This window comes from Echiichthys vipera (genome assembly GCF_963691815.1).
Source record: "Echiichthys vipera genome assembly, chromosome: X".
Lineage (NCBI taxonomy): Eukaryota > Metazoa > Chordata > Actinopteri > Perciformes > Trachinidae > Echiichthys > Echiichthys vipera.
Window position 1 is genome coordinate 39,021,447 of NC_139825.1, and position 20,795 is coordinate 39,042,241.

At 41.3% G+C, this 20,795-nt stretch overlaps 1 protein-coding gene across 1 annotated transcript; it reads right to left on the reverse strand.

The window, feature by feature from the left end:
* Window positions 1-2,600: 2,600 nt before the first annotated feature.
* On the reverse strand, window positions 2,601-9,595 carry LOC310965877 (potassium channel subfamily K member 15-like; the record flags this gene model as incomplete). Its single annotated transcript, XM_083939628.1, has 2 exons — window positions 2,601-3,550; window positions 9,313-9,595. 2 exons carry the CDS (start codon window positions 9,593-9,595, stop codon window positions 2,601-2,603), a joined length of 1,233 nt encoding a protein of 410 aa, XP_083795754.1.
* Window positions 9,596-20,795: the final 11,200 nt, after the last annotated feature.

Here is a 20,795-nt window from a genome sequence, read left to right on the forward strand (position 1 = left end):
TCATAGTTCCTGCTTTCATCCTTTAATTCCTTATACAACACTGATGGCCCGCTGGAGTGAACTTGTATTTGCATTAGTGCTATTCTTGAGGTTCCATAAAATTCAGAAATACAAACTTTATCATGCAGAGACTTCCCCGGGCGAACTGTCTGTGTTGCAGAAGTCATTCTAACATTTATGTAGATCAATGCTGCTCCCTAGTGTCAGAAATGGGAACCAGAGGAAACTAAATCAAATGCAAGTCACTGTTTGTTACCACTAGATGCTCCTGTAATGCAAAACTTGAGTGATCATCTGGTTGACCCTCCAAAGAGAGGTCAGAGAACAGGTCAGCTACAGATTACTAAAATATTAACAGGAGATGATAATTGCAATTTAAGCCATCTTGGGGAGCTGGCGGTGGGCAACCTTTTCTGATTTAAAATCAGCTACGGAGAAGCACTCCTGAAGCTTCGGTGTCAGTGGTGTTCATCGAGGCAGATGTTTGCCATTCATGAGTACGGCTCCTCTGGTTAATGGACAGTCCCTGAAACACTGGTTCTTCTTCACAGTTTTCCAAGTACAACATCAAATGTGAGGTGTAAATTGGTCGATGATTTGATTGCTACAATAAAAAACAGCAGGGTTGATGTAATTGAGGTCAAGGATATCAAAACTGCTGCTCTCAACACTGTATCACTCTGCCGATTGAAGTGGAAATAAAAGAAGAAATATGAGGCAGCAAAGGAAGAAGACTACAGTGTATGTTAAAATGTGTTGTACTGATCTGGGGTCAAACTATGAACAATAGGCCTCACGCAAGAACCACTCACACAAACAGATTGGTTCTTAATGTACAGACATATCGTAGGAGTTATGTGCACACAGTCTATTGTTATCCAAGTTTTTTAATATTGGATTGTTTATTTGATTACTTTGAAGCAATTTTAACTTTGAAAATCCAATATAAATCCATAATTATGTTGACATGATACTGTTTGACTCTGCAATTTGAATTATTATATAATTATAAATGTATTCATGTTGCCTAACAATATCCTCATTAATTTTAAATTGTCTATTGATGCTACTGTTTAACACTACAATATCAATATGAACATCTTAAACTGCAAAACCCCCTCCTACTGCAATCATTGACCGTCTTGTCATTTACACAGTTACTGGAAGAAGTGAAGAGAATATTAAAATAATACAAAAACATCTTCTTGCATGAGACCCATTATTCTCCTGTTATTTTGTATAACTTGTGCCACATTAAACACTAGAGGAAGTCTCGTTGCGAATTACAGTTTTAGGAAAAGATGGTTGTTTGGGTTAAAATACTTACGTAACTTACATTTATGGCACTAGTTATGAACAACATAAGGAACATTACCTAAGAAACACTGGTATTTCAGATGAGATTCCTGTTTGTTTGAACTATACCCCACCCCAACCTTCCTCAAGCAAATTTTGTCGCTCTTATACTGTGGTAGGCCTTCTGCCTGCACTGAATTGGTTTCTCATCCTTCTATATCCTTTTACAGCACTGAGTTTGAGCTCTGGGAGTCCGGTGCATCCTGTAAGAACGCTGACAAGGTGAATCGATATCAGGCGCTGAGGGCCACTGACCAAGCTGCCGACGAGTTGGGAGTTAGAGTTGCCTGATGATGTCATCAGGCTTATTTTTTCAGATTTCAGTATCTCGTCTAAAGCCACAAAGTACATCATACAGCCTTTCTTTCATAAGCTGAGTAGTACTCCATTTGTTGTGCACTATAAACTGACTTAGATGTGTTAAATCCGTGTAGTGGCTCTTTAAGTGCATTTTTAGTAAATGCCTTATTTTCTACAAAAAAACAATTACATTTTTTTAAATATTATAAAAACCGTCATTAAATCCATATTTCCATTCTAATTAAATCTACCTTGAATAATGGAAATGTGTGTATAACCATCTAAGAATACAATTAAACACTAATTTGGAGAGGTTTCTGATTCTACACTTTTTGTGCAACTGTTCATATTTCAGTTTTCGTTGACATGCTCATTCATCACAGAAAATGAGATCTGGACTGAATACTGCCTTCAGACCATCAATGCTCAGTGCACTGTACGTGTCTGTCTGCAGTTTTCCACTGCACTCAGCTATGAGGATGGAAAACGTTACCAAGGGAACCAACCAGAGCGACAGAGTGTACGTTCCTATTAGAAGACACTGATAATTACTGACTGGAAATAACTGAAGGTCACAAGTGACAACACTGCAGAAAGTCTGACGCTTAAAACAATAATGCAGATAATCACACCTCAGGCACAAGTCAAATTTCCTGTCAATACATTTTATATAGCACACAAACTGTACACACTGTATATTGGGACAGTAATAGTGTAACTAGTTTACACATTTCTCTTTCACTGAACTATTCAATTTAGAAAAATACATTAGAAACTGTAAAGGATTTTTTATGATATGCTACATTTTATCAGGTAGAAACTAGTTTTACATTCAAGACTAGGAAAGCACTGAGCAATTCGTTCTACCAAGCAGAATATCAGAGGTGTCTGGTGTGTGTACAGAAGGTCCAAAACAAGGGCCACTAATAAGTCAAAGGTTTGATTTATAACGACTTCCTCCTGGCGTGAGGATTGTTCTTGCCCAGACAGAGAGTTACGCTGCTAGGGGAGGCCTGTGACGACACAGTGCAGGAGCTACAAGAGGCCTGGTCCACCCTGTAAGAGATGGAGTTGTAGAAGACAGGGTTGCTGTGGCCGCCCACCTGGTCACGTTGAGGCGGAGAGGGGCTGTCCAGGCAACAGCATATGCAGAAGAACAAGGCCCTGAGTCTGCTGGATTCAGAGAGCTTCGGGTGCTCAGACAAAACAAGTATGCGCTCCTCCACAGGAGAGGGAAGAAGGTTCATACAGCTGGTGCCCCCCTCCATGGGAAGGCTCAGGTTGCACAGGCTGCTATGTCCGTTTTTATAGCTAACATCAGCTGTTTCTGCTTCCGCCTTCACCTCCACCCTATCCCCCTGCTTGTCCTTAGACTGTGTTCCCTGCTCCACCACCCCTGCCTCCCGCCTCATGCAGGGCTCCTCAGTGCTGACAGTGAGAAACCTCAGGACCACCAGGTTAAGAAAAGCCCCAATGACCGTCAGTCCGACCAAAAAGTACATGAAGCTGAATGCCACATAGGGGGGTCGCTTTTGGAGAGCATCTGTCTTCTGCAGGGCTACAAAATCCCCAAATCCAATGGTGGTGAGAGTGATGAAGCAGTAGTAGTAGGCATTAAAGAAGGTCCAGTCCTCAAAATGGGAGAAGGCAGCTGCTCCGATACACAGGGTGCTCGTGCACGACAGCAGGCCCACCAGGACCATGTTGCCCATGGTCACCTCCGTTTTCGGTAAACCCAGGCCCTGCTTGGCTCTGCGCAGGAGATAGCGGACAAAAGTGTTGATCCTCTCGCCCAGGCTCTGGAACATGACCAGTGTCAGAGGAATGCCCAAGACAGCATAAAACATACAGAAGACCTTGCCAGCATCAGTGCGTGGAGCAGCATGGCCATAACCTACAAAGTCAGAGTATATTGCAGGTCACGTAATGTCAAGTACTACTGTTTAATGTCTAAAAAGATTCACATCAAGATTACTAATGCTCACCTCACCCATTGCTGAAACCAAGTCAAGTCTCAGAGTTTAAACTCTGCCTTTATGAATTATTATATGTACAAGTTTCCATTGTCCTACACAAATTAAGATTTTAACATTAACACTTATTCACCAACCTCTGTATGTGAAACTTCTCATATGCCAAAATGGGTAACAATTACTACCAGACTCTGTCACTCTGTAGAGCTTTTCAGCTCATTGTGGGCAGGCATTTCCAAGTTAGCACTGACCGTAGATGGTGCAGAAAGTCAAATATTTTTCTTTAAAGTTCAATTTTTTTAGGCTTTTTATGACTTTATTTGACAGGACAGTTGAAGGTTAATAGGAAATGGGTGGGAGAGAGAGGTCGCGACCTACAGTACAGGACCGCAGGTCGGAGTTGAACCTGGGCCGCTGCAGCGAGGACTTAAGCCTCTGTATATGGGGCGCTCTACCAGGTGAGCTTGTGGTAGCCCTTGTTTGCTTGTTTTGATATTTTTTTCTAGTCTCTACTGAAAAGTGATTAATGTAGCTTTTTAAAAATAGTTTAACAAAGGTAGATAACACCCACAGCCAGGAAGACAATGAAAGTCCAGTGGCCTCAGGGGTCAAAGTTCACAGTTGTTTTTTTGTGGTGTCTTTTTTTCATATGCTGTTTACAGTTTGTGATGAATCTGATGGGAAGAACATTTATTTATAATCCTCATCAGAACATCATGTCTGTTTTGAGTGTGGGGCAATTTAAACAGTTGTATTAGGTTCATTTTTGCCAGATATTTCACAAGGCAGTTCAGCTGCTGTTGTGCCATTATGTTGTTTATTCACAAATCAAATTTAGATGCATTTTGCAAAACTAAATTAAAAACCTTCAAGGAGGTACTCCACTCAAAATTGAGTCATTGAGTACCTAACAGAGCTGTTGGCAACTTGAATTTAATGGATTCAGATTTTCATTAAACAGGCCTACCATCTCAATCCTCACTCAGGACCCTGACATGTTTACTCCAACAACAAGTTTGAAAGGGTCTTGCATGAGGTTGAAGACGGGAACAGTGTATTTTGCACCATATGCATACAGATGGAAAGCAGAAAATTATTTCCCATGAGAAGTTTTGAGAAATGTTATTTTTGTCATTTTACCCAATGGGAAAACTGGCCACCATAAGAATTGATTGTGACTCCTTGTTGACCTCTTTTTGTGTCAACCCTACAGGGTTATAATAACTTCAAATCAAATACAGAGTTTTGGTAAATTATCCCTTTAAGTGATTGTATAAGTCACAATGCCAGTTAGCCAAATTGTTGTTTATTGTTTATTAGGTTTTATCAATTGGATGGTCACTAAATGGGCCATTCTGCTGAATCGTTGCCCTTTGCATTTTGTAACTGCTGAAAATTAAACTTTTTTCAATATTGTTTCAGGCTAGTATCTAATAACACATGTTTAACTATTCAAAATGTGTAATGGTCAATCTCTGGCCATTTTATTTTTTATTTTTTAACATTTGTTCCTAAATACAAATACTTAGTAACACAGCTGAAAGTAACAATACTGAGGGTTTAACATAGAATTAGCAAATACATGAAATGTAGCCACATGGCATCAACGCTCATAGCATGAGAACACTGTCTTACATGAATATTATCTAAGACATCATTTTGGTCAGTTTCCTTGTGTAATTTCGTTCAATTATTTTGAAAATTATAAAAACTATATATTTTTGGAAACCTTAGGAAGAATCAGAAAAAAATTTGATTGACACTTTTCCGAGGTCATTGTGGATTTTGGATCTTGGATGTTCAAAATGGCCGCCTTTAAATACTAATTTCTCAATCTCACATTTCCAGGATTACCTAGAATTTAAATTATCATGTTGGATGGCACTGAATCATGTCAAATAGATCTAGATGATCATTGACCCATATTTGGGTTTTTGTTTTATCTTTTAATGCTAAATAGCTGCTTTAATGTTGTTGTGTTTTTACCCTCCACCACCCGCCCTCATTGGAGGACATCTTTATTTTTTTTCCTTAGTTTTCCGTAGACTTCTTTCCTATTGTAATTTTAGCATAATGAGAGATGAACTCATTCGAGAACAGCTCATTGAAAAAAATGTCTAATCCCAGAATCCAGGAGGGGTTGTTGATGACGCATCACCTTACAAATGGAGGCGGCAATTAAATGTGCTTCTAATATAGTGGACAGGACAACAACGGAACACGAATAGTGGCCTTGGGTGTCTCACCTCATTCACACACAAACTGCTCCTGGACCACAGCGTGCCTCCCATGGTCCAGTTCTTTGGCGTGTTGCCCTGGCTCTGCGGGACATCGTTACACAGGAGCTCCAACACCTCGTCAAGTCAACAAGGCAGTGGTGCCTGACAAGTACCCTATCCAGATGACAGAAGAATTCACAACCCACTTCTACAGCTTCAGGTTCTTTTCTAAGTTGGACTTACATCAGGGCTACCTACAAATTCCTCTGCACCTGGAGAGTATGAACCTGATGGCTTTTATCACCCATACTGGCCCGTACAGCTATACAAGGATGCCTTTTAGGCTCAGTTCAGCGCCATCTTGCTTTCAGAAGATCATCCGAATCCTTGCCCTGCCTCAGTACTATGGCCAATATGGATGATATTGTGGTACACGGGCCAGATGTTGACACACAGAACTCCCGCCTGGAACAGGTTTTTGACTCCCTCAGCTGCCACTATGTCACCTTGAACGCTGAGTGTGTTTGTTTTCCGCACCAGCTATTGATTATGTCGGGTTTCGTGTGTCCACAGATCTCCCGTCTTCAGTCGAATGTGGCAGCCATCAGCGTGGTCCCCACCCCCACGGCAGCCTTGCAGCTGACTTCGTTCTTGGGGATGACAGCCTATTACGTGTGCATGTGGTGCATCTGCTGTGGCTCTGTCACAGCTCCATGACTGCATGGAGTGGCCCGTAGCCTACACCTCCTGGGTTACTCTAAGGATGGACCACCAGGCCCTGACAGCCCTGATGTCCACTTCAGGTAGACACAGGCCCCTTCGCCTCTACAGATGGTCAGACCACCTGCAGCATTATGACTTTCAGCTACAATTCATGCCTGGCAAGACTAATGTTGTAGCAGACTTTCTATCCTGCATAGCTGCCACCCAAGTGCTCTGCTGTCTTACCAGCGGATGAGGAGGAGGTAGTACACCTGGTCCACTCACCACTGAAGAGCACGGTTTCCCTCCGTGATCTGGAGTCCGCCTCAGCAGTGACCTCTGTGCTTTCATCCCAGTGGCTCTCAGAGGGTGTGTCTTCCAAATGGCACATCAGGGACACCTTGCCATCGTCAAAACCTGTTGTGACATTGTGTGGTGGCCCGCCATGGACTGTGACCTAAAGGGACTCATATGCTCCTGTGCAGCGTGCCTCACCAGTGGGAAGACTGGGCTACCTGCTTCAGCTCCACTACAGCCAGTAAATTTGCAGTCTGCACCATGGGACTACTTGCAGCTTGAACGGTTCAACCAATTCCTAAAATATGGACTACATGTTAACATGTCTGAGGGATACTCCCTGATGGCCGCAATGTCACTGACCCTCCTCCACTACAGAGCAACTGCCCACTCTACAACAGGGGACTCCCCTGATGCTTTCATGCTAAAAGGGAGCTTGTGCCTCCCCTGTCAAGTCTCCGACCACCAATAGCCGTAGGCCCACGACCATGCCCAGTTGCAGTCAAGTCTCACGTCAAGAGACAACAGAGTTCTATGAAGCAGAAGTTTGATGAGAAGCACAAGGCTAAGTAGCCTGCTATCAGAGTGTCAGACTGGGTCAGAGCCCGACAGCCCCACAGAGCTAACAAGCTGTCATCTTTCTGATCGGCTATGTACCAGGTCAGTTGGCAGCTCGGCCCAGCTTCATTTCAGCTGACTGATACTTCCTGTTGGCATGCCATTTGCCTGCCCAGAGTGCATCCCCCTCATCACCTCCTCACCTGTCAGGGGTGGAGCAGAGCAACCCAGCAACTGGGCCGGCGCCTCATGTGCCGGATACCATTGTTGCACCTCTCGCCCAAGCTGTACTAGCTGCTCAGTGCCCCGCTCCGATTTCAGCCCCGCTGCTGGCCTCCCTTGTTCCTGAGTCCCGCCCTGTCAGGGTCCATACACGCCCTGGGGAGTTCAAAGACTTTGTTGCTACCTTCCACATCTAAACATTCGGACGTGTTGTGTTCACCTAATACAGTATACATACATACAGTTCTAGTTCTATTATTCAGGATGCCTGTTTTGCGTTGCACATTTTGACACTATAGATGTGTTGTTTCGGGTTCCAGGAATAATTTAGTGAGTTGATGCATTGAAAGTTGAGAGTAGTCATTATTTTAGCAACATAACACCCACCCCTTTGATGGGGAGCCTGAGGTGTGGTGTCAACAATTTCATAGTCAGCAGCATTAACATGTTGGCTCATAAGCATATTAACTATTGTCAAAATAAATAAAGGGGTTTTCTGCAATCATAAGATGTTCCTTTTTCTATCAGGAACTGTTAAGTATTTTTAATAATACTATAATAATAATAATAAAATAATAATAAAAACTATAATAATAAAGTGCTAAAACCGTAAGTTCATTCTTTCACCCTATCTACTAGTTTTTTTCTCGCCTGAGAGCAAAGCATCCATTTTTTAATCAAAATTCTGAGAAACTGGGGACCAGATTTAAATATTATATGGTGTATTTGCATTTAGGACCCTTTGAACTATCTAAAATTGATGTATAACAAGTTTTCCTCAAACATTTTTACCTCAGATTTGCTTTAATTAACTCAAGACAACAGCAGCAAATTAGCCTAAGGCATTTTTAGTGTAATAGTACAACATTTTCAGGACCCAAATGTACTGCAGTAATGACTTCTGAAAATTGTCAATCAAAGATTTTCTGATTCATCGATCTGTAAGGATTCCAAAAATATATAGTCTGAACTTCCTGTCCTTGACTATTTAGGTAACATGACTGAAAGTTGGTATGGAACTTTTCAGGCAAACTTCAAAAATGACCAAAAACTTAAAATAGAGTGAGATAACTTTGTTAAGTTCTTCCCATTTGTTCAGTGGTCTTCAGGAGACTCACATGATGTATTTCATGTTAATCACGTGACCTGTGAAATGTCCCAAAGTTTTAGAGGAGGATGTGTCAGGGTAACAGGATTGACTAAAAACCTGGAAACATGAATTAATGTTTATTTTAACTAGCATATTATGAATTTTTAATAATTTAGCCCAATGTTTAGATTGGAAATAGAGTCACAATAACACAACACGTTTCAGAAAGATTCAAATCATTATATTTCATGGTGCAGTGTAGTGTTAGAGGCTAGTGTAGTTAAGGTTTTACATGATGTATTTTTATGTTGCCATTAGGACAAAGTGTAGGGCACTTTGATAATATGTTATTCAGATATTCTCCATGCATGTAAATGCATGAAATGTCCTGAGGAAGAAAAAGGCACCAATTCTAGGGGAATGGCCCAAACGACAATGGCAAACTTCGGTCACAATGACCAACGTGCGTGTTCATGCGCAACATGTCTTTATAGATAACCTCACACTGCACCGGGTGCGTCACCTGTTCCTCTGTTTTTCCTACTTTTTTCAGATGAAAATCATCTATGCAGAAATCATAAGGGTATTTACTTGCCAATTGTGGTGATTACAGTGATGGCAAAATAAAAAGAACCGGCGAACTTCCACTGCCTCCCGGCGCGGTGCGGCTCCGACTGGAGGACCACTCTCTCAATCTCTCTGTAGTCATCCTCGGTGAAACCGTACTTGTTCTTCAGCTCGTTAAGCTTCTGCTCCAGCGCCTTTCCCCTTGAACTCTCGCTGTCCGACTCCAGCGCGTCGAAGACGGCGGCTCCTATGAGCAGGTAGAAAACAATGGCGAGGATGAGAGAGAGGGTCCTGATGTTCTGCTTCTTCATCCTCAACTCCGGAGTGCGCCCGGAGCGGAGGGAGGGAGGGTGCTGCTGCTCAGAGGAACAGACGCACAGAGGACACATCAACTCCGTTCATCTTCCGTGATGTGTTGAGGCCCCTTTGGCCTGCTAGGATTACAGAATATGTCCCAAATAGGTTGCGTGTTGAAATTGTAGCCTGTTCTATTAGGTGTCATCAGGTGAAATGGTGCGTGTGTACCGTTACCTGAACTCAGCAGCTGGCAGCACCTTACCTCTTCACAGGATCATTTACTGTACCTTAAGTATGTTACAGGTGCACTCACTGTCTATATGGTCAACTCATTAAAGTTCCTCTCTCAAAATGTGTTTTGTAAAGTACAGTGGAGATCAAAATTAGAGAACAAATAATAAATACTTGATTTATTCTGAAAAATTGTTATTTTTTATTGTAAAGAATTTGATATAATATCAGCTGTGGCTATACACCTTGGCTGTCCTAGAATGTTTTTTTAAATAATCAAGGCACTTCAACAAAAAACTTTCTTTTGTGGAAAAAAAACAGTGAGCAAAATTAGAGAACACTGTCAGATACTTATTGACGTTAATCTGGCACCTGGTGACATTTATTAAATAATTGAACACACCCTATTTATCTGGCAGCTCTCCTGCATGATGACAAGTCGCAAGGTGACTGAAACCCTGACACAGCAGGTTGTCCAGATGAAGGCCATCAGACAGAGGTTGGGCATTCCAAGTCTGTGATTTCAAGAATATTGAAACTATACAAAAACACAGATTAATTTAAGTCCCTCAAAAAGGCCGGTCATCCACGCAAAAAAAGTGCCCAAGAAGACAGGATTATTAAAACTCTCAATGGGGAATCAGGTTCAACACTGCAGCTGGAGTTTCTCGCCAGTTCAGTGCTGAACAGGGCAAGGATCTGTCTCGGCACACATTGTCTCGTCATTTAAGACAGTTTGGACTGAAAGCCCACTCTGCAGTGACCAAACCTCTCATCAGCAGAAAGAACAAAGAGAAAAGACTTGCCATTGCTGAGGAGCATGTTGTCTGGACAGAGGAGAACTGGTCCAGAGTGACTTCAGCGATGAGAGGACGTTTAATTTGTTTGTGTCTGATGGGAAACATTATGTTCGATGTTGGACTGGGGAAAGACTGAACGCAAAGTAAAGATGTCAGTTAAATTTGGAGGAAGAAGTGTCATGGTTTGGGGATGCTTTCTGCAGCAGGAGTTGGGCCTCTTGCACAGCTACATGGCAGGGTGAATGCAAATGTTTATGTAAACCTCCTTCAGCAACATGCAAAACCTCCACTGCAGTTTTCTCCCAATCAGCTGCAATTTTCCTGCAAAGCAATGCCCCCGTCACACTGCAAAATGGGTTAAGTTCCTTGAAGCTAAGAATATTGAAACAATGACATGAACAGCCCAGAGTCTAGGTCTAAACCCCATAAAGAACCTCTGGAAAATCATTGGCACAAAGTAATGTCAAAGAAACCCACTAAAGTTAGTGAACTGTGGAAGAGACTGAAGAAGAATGGATCAAGATCAAACCAGAGCAGTGAGAGAAACTAGTGAAGTCCTGTGGGTGCAGATGTGCTGAAGTCATTCAAAGCTGTGGCCTCTACACTTTCTTTTTATTTTTTCTCACTGCTTTTTTCACAAAATAAAGTTTTTTGTTGAAGTGCCTTGGTTATTTAAAATGACATGTTAGTACAGCAGTGGTACAGCCACAGCAGATATTCTATAAAATAATGAACAGAAAAATAACAGTATTTCAGAATATATCAAGTATTTATAATTTGTTCTCTAATTTTGATCTCCACAGTATAATCCTACTTCACCTTGATGCTTGACTGTCACTGTAAGCGCACAATGATACAGAATTTGACACTAGAATGCCTTATCTGAGAAAGAGGAAGATTTCTCTCCTATCACCTCAAATCTCAAGTGCATGCACTAGCATGATTTTGGCAACTGGCAATCATGATCTAAGAACAACTTACACAAGTGTGAAGTTGAGGCCTCCAGAACACAGTGATTATGGACTTTTCTGTAAGTTTCCTTTTTAGAATTAAGAAGATTTCAGTAAACATTTTATTTGCATATTCATATTCATATTAAGACTCATCTGTTAGATTAGATAAAACTATCCCTAGAGAAATAGCTGTGCTGCAGGTGCAAATAAGGTGTGATCCAAATATATACAATATACTACGCCACTACTGGGTTATTAGCAACACCAACCGCCAACCTACCAAATAAGGGTAAAATTCATTTTGGCGGATGTTAAAACTGACTTACTAGCCAGATTTGCCGGTGATGTTCAATATGAGGCATTACATGTATGATACAAGCCTCTGTTCTCGGTCATTTATACTTGTTGCGGTACTTACTCCATTTCCCATGAACGTTGTGTCGTAATGCTACAAGATGACATTTCATACGCCCATTAGCTGTGCGCAGTTTGCAGTGAGACCAGCGTGAGTAACCATGGAAATGAACAGAGCGTCCAACAGAAAACACAAGGAAAAAGAAGAAGAACAGAGCCAAATCAGGAAATTAGACTGAAAGAGGAGGGAGTTAGCTAACGTTAGTAAAGTCAAAAGTTAAGATTAAACTAAATGCCTAAAGAGGAGGGAGTTACAGAGGAGGAGAAGCATCAACCAGAGTGAGTCACCCCTCCCTGAAGGTGACTTAGATGAATTAAAGACGCCTGTGCCCTTTTTGCTAATAAGGCTCAAAGCACTGTTCCCATCCACTGCAAAGTTCAGGCCTGTTTCCCTCTGTGACACCGAGAGCTTGTCACTAAAGAGACACTCGTCTAAACGCTTATATGAAACCCTTTTTTAATTAAACAAGCTTTTAAAGGATGCATTTTTGTTTCCAAGACCAACATACACTGTGTCTCCGTAATGTGTGATCCTCATAACGACCATCTTTATCTCCGTCACCCACTGTTATCAGTGTAAAGATAGCATCATGTTTGCAGTATATTTCCCCGCCTCATTTTCTATGGGGATGGCACTTGGACAGATGAGTGTCTCGACTCCAGTCAGTGGACATCCTGCTCTTAATGTCTTCCTGTGGAAGATAAAGGGATGCACAGACCGTCCTGTAGAGTGGAGAGATATGAGATGTGCACATCAGATAGTACAGCATCATTAATTCATTGCTAGAGAGTTGTTAAAACCACAGGATCCTTATAAAGAAAGTCAGGTGTCCTTCGCAGTGATTTCACAGTATACTGCTGAATTGATGGTTCTTTTTCTTGTTTCCTACACACAATGTGAAATCTACAAAACAAACTGGTCTTGAATATTACTGATGTCAGCACTATGTGCTCTCATTAAGTGGACGTTAGCAAGGCTATTATCTCCCCGGGAATCCTTTCAAAAGGAGATAATTGCTCTTACTGCCAGTGAAGAAAATCAAGACCTGTTTGCATGCTACACTGTTAACATCTGTTCAGCAGTAGATTCATTTTTGCTTACTAAAGCGGGATAAGGTACTGTCTCTTGAAGATAAAAATACAATTGTGGTAGCCATATGTTCTATACGAGATGGACGCAATAAATGTGAATTTAAATGACAGATCTCAGGCTCTTATGGCCTGGTTTAGTGCATGAATAGGTCCCACAAACTGGAATGTTCTGAAATATATGGAACATTGTGCAGATATCACGGATATTACACTGAAATAACTTGCAGCATAGAGCTACAGCATTCAGCCTATTTTCTGGTTGCTGTACTGTGAACCCAATTAGCCTGACACTGAGCAAAAACTAAGCAGATGCCACTGAGAACCCTAGTGAAGCTCCATGAACCAGGCCTCTGTGGTGATGCACCGATACAGATCATTTCTCTCTCTCAGTCTGTGGTGGACTTAGTTAATGGCGAAGCCTGGCTCGATCACTCAGCCACTAAGTGTGCTTGATAAAGGTCAGCACTGCCACCAGCTAATGCTTCATTGCTCAGAGTATTGTGAATACTCCGCACATGAACGCTTCACAGGGCAAAATAATCAAGTGAGTAGAGTCTTGAAACATAGCTATTTCTGCTGTGCTTCTCTGTGGCAGACACAACACACACACACACACACACACACACACACACACACACACACGCACACACATACGCACACAGATGCTCTGACACTTGTGTATCCCAAACCCTTCTAAACACAGAATCAGTGATTAACAGAGTTAGTCTGAGAAAGTTTGCAGCATAAATACTTCACAGAATGGGACCATATTTAAATGATGTTAACTGAGAGCTAGCATATTTTATTTTGCAGTGTCAGCCTTGTAAATGTACAGAAAAGGAAACAAAACCCACTTAGAATAAACAGTGCAACAGCAATAAAGTGGCAGTAAGGCGCCCATATCTAGTCAGGCCTGCACTGATTTATTTTTGCTTACTGGAGTTCAGTATTAACATTTTTTGATTTATTTATTTTTGTAAAGCTCTTGTGTTGTGATTACCAAGAATAAAACATTAAGCATACAAGATCCTTTTTAGATGCATACATGACATTACAATACTCCTTCTACCTGGTTGAAAAATCTTATGTATACATATTTATCACCCACACTAATAACCAGGGTTCTAAATTAACTTTTTTGATCATCAGCCAATGTGGCTCCACTTGCCAATTTTTTTCCTGTGAAAATAAGAGAAATTATGAGTGCCACAGTGAATGCATTTGATAATTTTATTGACATGACAAAACACAGATCAAGTACAAAACATACAACAATATATACACAGTGCAAACATTTAATTTCAAGCTTGGTATCTATCTATATCTTTTTATCTATCTATCTATCTATCTATCTAACTATCTATCTATCTATCTATCTATCTATCTTACATCCAACTTCCTTGGGCTCTCCTGATGACTTCAGGCAGTCTCATGGTCTTTTACTGCCTTGACTTTGAAATCACTAGTTCCCTGACAACACATGACGACATATTTGTGATCAAACACAACCCATTCACGACCCGCCAGCCATTTGGCTTTCATTTTCCTTTTCTTCGTTTCTCTGTCGATATCCTCGCCCCGTCTCTTTCCTCTTCTCGCCCCCAGAAGTCTCTCCCAACCACCGCCGCATTCAGTTTAATCTTAACTTTTTATTTTACTTTACTAACATTAGCTAACTCACTCCTCTTTAGTCATTTAGTTTAATCTGAACTTTTAACTTTACTAAACTAATGTATAGTGCACGAACAACGAGGAAGAGGAAGAAAGACCCTGCCCGGAAGAAGCCCGGGCCCCCCGTCTGGAGCCAGAAGCTTTTCTGGCATCCCTGTGGAGGTTGGGGGCATTGAACCGGAGTGGGCAATGTTCAAAGCTTCCCTTTGCTGAAGCTGCAGCGGTGAGTGTAGGCCTCAAGGTCTTAGGTGCCTCAAGGGGCAGTAACCCTCGAGCAACCCTCGAACACAGTGGTGGACACCGTTGGTCAGGGAAGCTGTCCGACTGAAGAAGGAGGCCTTCCGGGATGTGTTATCGCGGAAGACTCCGGGGGCAGTTGTAAGGTACCGATGGGCCAGAACGGCTGCAGCCTCTGCTGTGTCAGAGGCAAAGCAGCGGGTGTGGGAGAAGTTCGGAGAATTCATGGAGAAGGACTGTTTGTTCCCGGTGGGGGTTGGCCTCTGCCAGGGGTGCGCTTTGTCACCAATCCTGTTTGTGATTTTCATGGACAGGATAACGAGGCATAGTCGTGGTGGGGCGGGGTTGCAGTTTGGTGGGCTGAGGGTCTTTTTTGAGATGATGCCGTCCTGATTGCATCAACAGTCAGTGACCTTCAGTACAAGTACCTTGGGATCTTGTTCACAAGTGAGGGGACGATGGAGCGTGAGTTTGGCCCGAAAATCGGAGCAGCGGGGGCGGTATTACAGTCGCTCTACCGCACCATTGTGACGAAAAGGCCGGAAGGCAAAGCTCTCGATCTACGGGTCAATCTTCGTTCCTACCCTCACCTATGGTCATGAAAGCTGGGTCATGACTGAAGGACATGCGGAAATGGGTTTTCTCAGGAGGGTGGCTGGAGTCTCCCTTAGAGATAGGGTGAGAAGTTCAGCCATCCGTGAGAAACTCAGAGTAGAGCCGCTGCTCCTTTGCATTGAAAGGAGCCAGTTGAGGTGGTTCGGGCATCAAGTAAGGATGCCCCCTGGGTAACTCCCTAGGGAGGTGTTCCAGGCAAGTCCATGTGGGAGGAAGCCTCGGGGAAGACCCAGGACTAGGTGAAGAGATTATATCTCCACACTGGCCCGAAAACGCCTCGGGATCCCCAAGTTAGAGCTGGTTAATGTGGCCCGGGAAAGGGAAGTTTGGGGTCCCCTGCTAGAGCTGCTGCCCCCGCGACCCACCACAGAAGATGAGTGAGTGAGTGAGTGAGTGAGTGAGTGAGTGAGTGAGTGAGTGAGTGAGTGAGTGAGTGAGTGAGAGTGTTGCTGCTCAAAACTCTTTTTCAGGAACTGCTTCCCTTACCTATAAGTTCTGCTAATGCCATATCGCATGCATGATTTTTTCAACTACCAGCACTTCTGATCTGTAAGTACAAGAAAGCCTCAGAGTTGGAGTCCAACAGTATCATGACTCACACAGTAGTACACTATTTAAGTCTAAAACCTCCAAAACATCTGCATTCAAAAGTAAACCAAATCCTAAGAAAAAAACGAAATAGAAAGTTACTCAAAGACTAAAAATAAGGTACACAAAGACTAGAACTTATATAAATTAGGTATGCCAGTCGAAGAGGTGGCCAGACGGGGAATGGCCAGTGAAAGGGTCATCTGCCCCCCAGGAAAATAAAATAGATGAATTATATGTAGAGTCTGGTGAAGGAAACTCAGACTGGAATATCAATACATCTGTTAATGGTTTCTTTAATGCTTTACAAAGGCAAGTATTACTCGTAAAAAATTAAAAGCAAAGTAAGGCCGTATCTTATAAAGTAAAGTAATAAAATAAAAGTTAAAGAAAAAACATAATCCAACATTTATCCTACCCATAACTAAAAACATTAGTAGGAACAAATAGCATCAAAATATGTCCATTAAAACCCTCCATAGACTGACTTTTTCCTAGCCTTCAGTGCATTCTGAGGTCAATCGCGATAATAACATAACGTAACACTAGACGCAGATAAATATTCTGGTAGAACCAAAAGGCAGTTATGATGTGTCTGGACTTCTCAGTCATAAAACTAAATCTACATAAACTAAAACAACAATTAATATCTGAAGGACTATCTGGAGAATAACTCCCCGAGAGAAGAGGCGCACAATGCAGGCCTCTGTATCCAAACATTACTGCTAAACCAAAACATAGGTCATCTTATGAAAGGTGGCCGATGTTTAGTTTAGTTCAGTTCATACAGTATATCACAAGAATATTGCATAATTTGAATTACATACATCCATAACTGAGTAATCATAATACATCAAAGCACAAAACAAACATAAGCGTACAAACACAATAGTCACTCACAACATAAAATCCGTCACACAACACAAGCTCACAACCTGTCTAATGCATACAGCAGCTCAACATCATCATTAGTGTCCATAGGTCAGAAAGAAGCCACAAAATAAAGGATAGATAGCACAGGGTCCATTTCAAATCTTCAAGCTCACTTTAATCTTATGCAATCTCATGCACTACAAATAAATAAATACAAATTTAACTTCCTCCATTTTAAAACTTCAAGTTCATTATAAAATAATCTCTATAAGTGTTCTGTACTATTTCTTGTGTAAATAAAAACTTTTTTTCAAGTTTTAAATTTTAAAAAAAGTTATTCATGTAATTACAAATAAATGTAATATATAGTGCTCTATACTATTTCATATGTAACAAAGGGTAATTATGGTGACTTTTATGATTTTTATCACTTTCTGAAATCAAAATGCCACTATACGTCAATAATGCACTGACCTCTGCATTAAACAAGTTCCTCAGAGAGGCAACTGAGAACAAGTCTCAGGTGTTTATTCAAAACAATAAATGTACAATTTTGCTGTAAAGTATTTCTAGATTTTTGTTTTAAACGAATGCTCAATCTTTTTGAAAAATGTTTCTACTTAACCTACTTCTAATAATAATAATAACAACAATATTAATAATAATAATAATAATAATAATAATAATAATAATAATAATAATAATAATAATATAACCAACCAACCTTTCCAACCAACCAGGTGTCTCCACCTGGCTTTAGGCGGCTCCGTGGAATCGCCCCCACAATGTGAGTAGCACAACCCAAACGTTTTACTTCATTTCGAACTCGAGTTCGTACTATTGCCAAAATGATTCCGCCCAACCCCTGCTGACACACATGTGAACAGGGCCGCTGAAAAAACACGCATGCCCCAACTGGTGTAGCATCCCACTGACCTCAGTGATAGTTCGATCACCTATTGGTGCTAATCATCTGGCAGCACTTAAGATGGAATGAGCCACTGTAGCCTCTATCATATCCAGAAACTTAAAACCTCGCAAATGTATGAGAGGTTGTCCATGGGGCAGCAGCAGTGCCCTGTAATAGCGCCCAGGAGGCTGCCACACCCCTGGTAGAGTGAGCCCTTAGACCTTGAGGGGGTGCCTGGCCCGACGCAGAATAAGCCAGTGTGATAGCCTCTGCTATCCACTTTAATAAGCGCTCTTTAGACAAGGCCTTACCCTCAGCCTGAGAACCATAGCAGATAAACAGCTGCTTAGAGCGTCTCAACGTCCGGGTGCGTTCCACATATATGTCAAGGGCACGGACTGGACACAGTGTATGTGTAACATAGTTAAAAAGGTAAATAAATCCCGCTAAATGGGACAACACTGCCATCTACAGTTCTAAACCCGCCGTACTAGCAAAGGATTATAGGTAATACTCAAAGCAACAGAGGATTACATTGAGGTAACGTGTCTGAGAATGTCTGTGGACAAAAAAATGTTAACTTATTTCTTAGTACTTAAAAGCTAAGCTACTGTAATTGGTAGGATATAAGTTATTTTGCAATAAGTTTGTCACGTTTTTATTAAGTCAACTGTTTTTTTTTTAATGTGTTTTGTTGTTAGTGATTTCCCTCCAGTGTCACTAGCTAAAAATACCATGCACCGTCTTTCCAAACAGTTTGTCCACGACAGATGATTGAACGCCACCATTATCTTTTGTTATATACGCAGGTACGTTTGTGTTAAAGAGATTGCAGTAATGTTGTGGTGTTATTACAATGTTATGTAAGTAAGTTACATCATTGTTAAATGTACAAAATATAAAACGGGTAACAGTCCAGTTAAAAAAATGTATGATATATTTTAAATATGTAATTTCTTTGTTATTGTTATTATTATATTTATTTTCATTACATAAGTTTAAATCTATACGATCACTGTATACTGTGTCCTTTAATTAATTTTGTAAGCATGAAAAATGTAACACAAGATGATTGAACGCCACCATTATCTTTTGTTATATACGCAGAACGAATGAACGGCTGTTCCTGATCAGCTCCGAGATTCATTTGGCCAGAAGACACCCCACAGAGAGGTCACATATGTAACCTCTTCTCCTCCTCCGACTTGAAGGGAGGGGGGCAAAAGGTAGACAGATTTACGGTAGTGGATTTAAACCCGGCTGTTATAACTTTCGGATGAAAAGCTGGTTTAGGACGTAGAACTGCTGTTCTCTGCAGGGCCGTTTTCAACCATAAAAACTTGAGGTTCGCTTGCCGGAGGGGCTCAAATGGAGCTTTAGTCATAGCATCTAATAATGCGGCCTGATCCCAATAAGGAGACAAGGGACGCTGGTGTTCACAAACGATGGGCCCCCTGCATAAACCTAAATGCCAGCACATGGCTGCCTGGTGGTTTACCGTCTATCCTAACATGAAAAGCTGAGATTGTGGCCAAATACACCTTAAGAGTGGAAGGCACAGACCCTTCTGACTCAGAGAGTGAAGAAAGCACAGGATAACATTCCAGTCCCAGCCTGATCAGTTGTAAACACAAACTGATGAAGCCTCTTGGATGAGAGGTGAAACATCCGTCCACTGTACTCCAGGGGGGAATAGTTGGGTCTATGTAAATTATAAATAGGTCATGGAGTGTGGTCTATACCTACTCTGTAAAGTGTACTTAGATAACTTTTGTTAACTTTTGGCACTGTAAATAAAATTGAAATGAAAAATGAAAATGTAAAGGCAGCTGTCCCTGCACCACCCAGTGAGCTCAGCAATATGATCAAAATGCATTGTCTGGCTGGTTGTATCCCTCACCTGCATAAGACCCATTAACACCATATCATCAGCATATTTATACAGTTGACAGAAAGGATTTTTGATTTGGATTTCATAAGTGTACAAAGATAACAGAACAGGCGACAGAACACATCCTTGCGGTGCGCCTGTATTCAATGTGCCGGATATGACACCCCCACATCTCACTGTGGCCGATCGGTCAGAAAATCTTTGATCCACTCAATGATATGACTGTTGGTGTTATTAATATTACAAAGCCTTTGAGTCGGAAGAATTTTCTGCATACAATATAAAGCTGCGCTCAAATCTGTAAATAAAAGTCTAGCATAGCTCTTAGGCTTTTGAAGGTGGTTTGTTAATGCATTCATTAGGGTCAGCGTTGCATTATCAGTACCCCTCCCTCTCTTATAAGCAAACTGAAATGAGTCAAATGATCGGCTGAGAAATGTTGAAAGATGATTAACTATAACCCTCTCCATACATTTGCTCAGGGCAACAGGTCTAAAATCATTAAACTCTACTGCTCTTGGCTTCTTGGGAACAAGAATAATATCTGAAAGTTTCCATATTTTTGGAACATAATGTACATTTAATAAGAGCTGAAATAATTTTGTAAAAGCTCCTGTGAGCTGAAACCTACAAGATTTAATCACCCGTGTCTTTAATCCATCAGGCCCATGTGCTTTATTTGATTTCCATTCTTGCTAAACTTGCAGCAACCTCTGCCTCTGTCAGGGTTATTGCAGAGTGGTCAGTTGTTTTGGAGAAAATATAAAATTATCATTATCCTTAGAAGTTTAAAAGTTTTATCAAATCATCTAAATAAGTGTCTTTATTCAATAAGTCATCTTATTTTACTTTTACTTTCCTTTCCAATCATAGTGTTGAGTCCATTCCAGGCTCTCTTATATTACCAGAGCAAAACTGACTCTCCACTTTTTCTTTAAA